This window comes from Colletotrichum abscissum, assembly GCF_030869225.1.
Source record: "Colletotrichum abscissum strain IMI 504890 chromosome Unknown Scaffold_144.1, whole genome shotgun sequence".
NCBI lineage: Eukaryota > Fungi > Ascomycota > Sordariomycetes > Glomerellales > Glomerellaceae > Colletotrichum > Colletotrichum abscissum.
This window is the reverse complement of record NW_026850037.1, coordinates 6,469-11,664: the sequence shown is the minus strand read 5'-3', so window position 1 is coordinate 11,664 and position 5,196 is coordinate 6,469. Positions and strand designations below refer to the sequence as shown.

The 5,196-nt window shown below is 51.2% G+C and overlaps 3 protein-coding genes across 3 annotated transcripts; 2 read left to right on the top strand and 1 right to left on the bottom strand.

Annotated features, from left to right (window-relative positions):
- Positions 1-1,166: 1,166 nt before the first annotated feature.
- Positions 1,167-1,436, top strand: CABS01_16756 (uncharacterized protein; the record flags this gene model as incomplete). The annotated part of the gene is made up of 1 exon (XM_060550086.1): positions 1,167-1,436. The coding sequence occupies one exon, from the start codon at positions 1,167-1,169 to the stop codon at positions 1,434-1,436; it is 270 nt and encodes an 89-aa protein (XP_060403614.1).
- Positions 1,437-1,641: 205 nt separating this feature from the next.
- Positions 1,642-2,422, top strand: CABS01_16755 (uncharacterized protein; the record flags this gene model as incomplete). Its single annotated transcript, XM_060550085.1, has 2 exons — positions 1,642-1,645; positions 1,773-2,422. The coding sequence occupies 2 exons, from the start codon at positions 1,642-1,644 to the stop codon at positions 2,420-2,422; spliced, it is 654 nt and encodes a 217-aa protein (XP_060403613.1).
- Positions 2,423-3,561: 1,139 nt separating this feature from the next.
- On the bottom strand, positions 3,562-5,196 carry CABS01_16754 (C2H2 finger domain-containing protein; the record flags this gene model as incomplete). Its single annotated transcript, XM_060550084.1, has 5 exons — positions 3,562-3,914; positions 3,964-4,340; positions 4,388-4,713; positions 4,808-5,045; positions 5,159-5,196. The coding sequence occupies 5 exons, from the start codon at positions 5,194-5,196 to the stop codon at positions 3,562-3,564; spliced, it is 1,332 nt and encodes a 443-aa protein (XP_060403612.1).

Below are 5,196 nucleotides of genomic sequence, written 5' to 3'. Positions count from 1 at the left end.
GGCTCCAGCGCCAGAGAATCGAAGCGCTTCCAGGAAGACACATCTTCCGGATCATACTGAACAAGCGCAAAGCAGTCAGCAAGACAGTCCGATCCAAACAGACCGACACCCTGAGGCAGCATGTGATTGAGTGACAACCGCACAAAGCTGAGCATTAGGGGAGACTGAGGTAGTTGGAACTGTCACACAAGGAACCAGACATCAAAAGGGCCTAAACGTATTCGTATATAAATGAGCAGAGAGCCGCCAAATAGACTTGGTGGCTGCCAGGGATAGATGAGGCTAGAGAGCAATATGGGAACTTTGGAGACAGCTGGTCAAATGATTGATTGATTGATTGATTGATTGATTGATTTATTCCTACTCGGTTTTGGCCGCTCTTATCCGCAGCTATGCCCGGAAAGCAAGGTTTGGCCAACAGCCGACGCGTCCACGACAAGTCGCGACGCCCCACTTCGCCCTGCTGTTGAATCAAGGCCAGCTGTCTCCAAATTCCTCGCTGCGCTGTCTATCCTCTATGTTGATTCTCTCTGTTGAAGACTCTCTTCCTGCTGCATTACCGTTCTCTCATCACAATTGTTTTCCTCGTCTCTGGATTCCCTCTTTCGCGTCTTCCTGCTTCGGCTCTGTTGGTGCTTACCACCATGTCTGGTTCAGCGTACCTACAGTCTCCCCCCAGCGCTCGGCTTCGCTTGTTTCTCTTGTCCGCATCCTCTCAGACTCGCATGTATCGTATCTCAGTCGAACTGTAAATGTTTTTGCTGCTTCCTGCCGGGTTCCTATGTGGCTCTATGTTTCTATCTTTCGACCACCACCGCCGTCCGCCGCCTAGGGTCGGTCTCGATCCGCAAGACACAATGCTTCAATCGCGTCGATTCGTCCGATCACTGAGTAGGAGAGCTCGTGCACAGATTCCGCAGACATTGTCGTGCGTTGAAGGGACGACACTCCTTCTTCGCAAAGGGGGGAGGGGGCGACAGGCGACCAAGCTGTCTGTAATCTGTAGTATTTTTCGGCACCGATTGTAGCATGCCTGATGTCTAGTGCTTGCTCTGTGCAGGAGGTGATACCTTTCTGTCGGGCTCGTCGTCGTTGCTGTCGCGGGACGTTGCAAACTTTGTCGGGGGTGATAGGCGACCCATAACCTATCGGTGGCTGTAGTGTTGATGTGTTTGGGTGCGGTCGTTGTGCTTCGCGTGAAAACCCGTGACCCGCCAGCGGAGGTGGCGATGGTGTTGTCTCTTGACACGTCGTGCTTTGTGGCTTGCTCTCGAATTTTCGTGGTCAGAGCCCGCTCGCGGCCACGAGCAGGCTCTTTGGATGCAGAATCAATGCCGAGGATGACATTGTGCCCAAAGTGGCCTCTGCAGACGCGAGCGGGCGTGGTTCGATCAATTTGGTGCTGGTTTCAACAATTTCGTTCTCGCTTTTGTTAGTGTTTTCAGACAGCTGGTCAAGGCTTTGTATTGGGGACTCCGGGTGCTACGGATTAACAGCCGGAGCGCGTCGGTGGCTGGCCGAACCCCGCTATTCGGGGGTAGCTGCTGACATAAAGGCGGCTGATCAGATAAACCAGTCTTTAAACACGTGGCGTGCCTTGCTCGAACCTCGCAAAGACTGATTAACCTCATCATAGCTTCCATGGGTAAGAAAGTGAAAGGATGGCCGAGTCCAAGACTCTCCTTAGGGAGATTGCAGAGTAAACATCTTAGATGTATGGCCAACTCAGGATGAGAACTAACTATGGCATACAAGGCTTTTCAATAAAACAGACCATGCCGACGTCAAAATCCGTATCGGCGAGTTCGAGTTGCCGGCCCACGGCTTAGTCCTAGCGGCTCACAGCCCATACTTCAAAAAAGCCCTCAAGGGCAACTTCCAAGAAAGCGAGAGCAAGACGTTTCAATTCCGCGAAGGAAGTGCACATGCGTACTGGAGAGTCTTCGAGTTCATGTACACCAACAATTATTCCGAAGAAGTCGAATCGATCGAAGCGCAAGGTGGCTACTCAGTACTTCGAACCGAGACCAGTGCTAATCTTTGCACAGATGACGCCGATGAACTGACGAAGCACGTGCGAGTCTATGTCTTGGCAGATTTCTTCTTGATGCCAGAACTGAAGAGATTTGCCGTCGAAAGACTCAAACCAAAGCTTGAAGAGCTTTGGGTGAGCGAATCTTTCGTAGGCTGTATCAGAGAGACGTACGAATCAACCAACCAATCGGGTCAACAGATCAGGGATGCTATCCTTCGAGTCGTTAAGATAAACCTTGACAGCCTGTGGTCGAAAAAGATATTTCGTGATCTCGTGTATGAAGGAGGCGATTTCCCAGGCGATCTTGTCGGACAATTCGTGAGCCGCTCAAATAGCAAGATCAATGTGAAACAGGATGAGGTTGAAGAAGCCAACTCTTCGTTCTAGCCATCAAGAAATAGGATGAGCGGTATATTCTCGATTTAATCTGTGTTTCGATTTTGTGTATGGATAGTCGATGCTCACCCCTCCGGTTTCTGCGACAATTGTCATGAACGAGAATAGCTTTGTGGTAGTATTTGAATTGTCTCTCTTTTAAGTTGACTATCAATTCTTACCCCTCCCGCAAGTCAATTGTGGTACTCGTTGCCTAGTCCATGCTCCTGTGGCAGCGAGACATCACGCTGCAACATGTGCCCGGGTACGCATTTGAAGTGACGCGATATCGAAGTGACCTTATTCCATCTGCCTTACAATATGTTATCAGGCATGAGTCGAGGTGTCATGACACGCCGCCGTCAACGCTCGTAGTTTGATCCTGCGCGTGCACGTGATGGCTGAGGGCATCAAACACTGCATTCTGTCATGCCTTCGTCCGATGCGTTCGAATTTGAGAGAGGTGCCTGCGTATGTAGAGGTCTGCTGGGTAATCCCTCGAATAGCGCTGATGTGTCAAGTCGTCAACACAAAATTGCTGTAAGGGACATGGCATACGCTCACAATACAGTCCCATGAATGTCGCGGGCATGACGCTGAAAATGCATCTTGTTGTTGAGAGTCATGTCACAAACCTTGCTGTCTACCTGATCGCAGCCTGCGATTTTGTCAAGGTGCTTCCGTTTGAAGTGTTTGGTCAGGTCATCAGAGGTGTAGAACTCGTGCATAAGTTCGTTCAACCGCTGTTCATCATCCGTAGGCAGACACAAGGCTTGACCAATACATACGAAGCATCGTCTTGGCAGCTCTTCCTTGTCAGCAACAAATACGGACAGTGTAGCTTCGTATAAAGGGGTGCTTTTTCGTGGGTAGCCTGACGAAGAAGGAAGTGGGCCCTCTGCTGGCATATGCTGGGACCGGCGCGCCTTACATCCTTCTTGCACAAGACAGTACGCAGACACCGCTTCGATGGCATCGTCTCTTCGACGGTACTGCCCTTCCAGTGTCTTGACAATTGGGGCTGTGAGTTTGGCGAGCAATCGCTTTTGTGCTGGTCTCTGAGGGCGACAGGGATCCATTGTCGCCGGTTTGGCAAACCCAACGCCGTGAATTTGGCGTTCGATATCGTCTGTGGCTTGCTTATCAGTCCATTAGTCCCTGATTTGCTGTTTCAGATCTCTCCTGAGTCTCTCCTTTTCCTTGCGCACCATCCTTCTAGATTCTTTGGAGTCCAGAGGCAGTTTCTGAATAGCTTTCGTAAGCGCTCTTATGGTCGGATGCGTCGCAACAGAGGCAGACTGCTCTGCCGTCAGGTCGATCGGACGGCGCTGGGAGATGGAGTGGCCAACGCTGCAAGACTGCTTGAGAAGTGCCTGCTGGGGCTTCTGTCCACGGACGATGCCCCAGAGATCAGCAGAGATGTTTTGCCCAAGATAGTGCCTCTGGAAAGGGTCGGGGTTGCTGCGTCCCATGGCTAAATCTCTCAAAGCCTCGCTGACGTCGACTATAATGATAGTTAGTGTAGCCAGCACAGGGAATTGAGCATGACAGACCACTCTGATCAAACGCATTGGCAGCGTTGTTGTGCAGATTGTAGGCTATCGTAGGGTCCTCGAGCCCCATAAGTTTACCGATTCTCTTGATCCAGGCCGCCATCATGCTGTAAGATATGCGTTCGTTATGGGATATCTGATAGCCCGTCAACGTCTCGACAGCTCGACGAAAAATGAAGGTCTGGTCAAGGTCCTCCCTTAATGGTAAGGGAAGCTCTCGCTCAGCAGGATGTATGTCAAGGCTTTGAAGATGATGTGGCGAAGGTGGACTTGATGCACGAAAAGCTCGGTGACGGAAAATGATGCCCAATAGGAAAACGTGGGGGCTGAAGAGCAAGGACGGATCAAACATGGTTTCGGGGATCGTGAATGTTTTCCTGAGACATTAGCTAACCGCGGCGCTTGCACTAGAATAGCAGCGTACCCACTGTTCCTTTCGCTGAGGTAGGTTTTGGTGAATTCAGGGGTGAACCGTAGAAGAAGCTTATGTGGCCCGCCCTCTGGGTCCCTTGCCAAAGCGACCCGAATGTCCATGAATCGTAGGTTGAGCGTCGCCGTTGGCCGAGGACCAGCAGGGGTTAGCAGGAGGAGAAAGAGTACGGCAAGGATGCGCATCTCCTCGAGTTTGAAGGACTTCTTTGTCGTACTAAGCGTGGTCTCATTCTGCTGCATCAGGTCTTCCATCACCATACAGCGATTGGCTCGCCGCTGGTCGTCTAGACCGTGCCTCTTCGATAGACGTCGTAAGACCTAGATTGGTCAGTTGTAGGACTGGCTTAGGTCCGGGAGAGATAACTTCCCTATGCATGCTTCGATTCAACTTTGGATCAATCTTGTCGCCCACAGCTCTCTCGAACACGAGTCGAAAGACCTTCCAGTATGTGCCCAGCGAGCTTTTCTTCTTGATTCCACGTTTCTTCCTGCCGTCCTTACCGACCTTCTGGTTGAGGAACCAATCGAAGAAGGTATGCACGATGCGGGTGGAGATGGTCTCGTAATACTGTTGAACGTCGCGCTTGATGACAGCGCAGAATCTGTACGTTAATAAAGAGACGGCTTGCCTGCCTTCGGAAATGGCGGTTCTGACATGCCATTTTCGGCACCTGCCACATCGGGTAATTCTCGGCCACACCAGCCCTCGCCGTTTTTGCAAGCCCATAAAGGAGCGCCTGCCCCGCCCAACTCGTCGATATACCTCGAAGTTCCCTTTGTATATCTTCTTCCTCGCTGCAT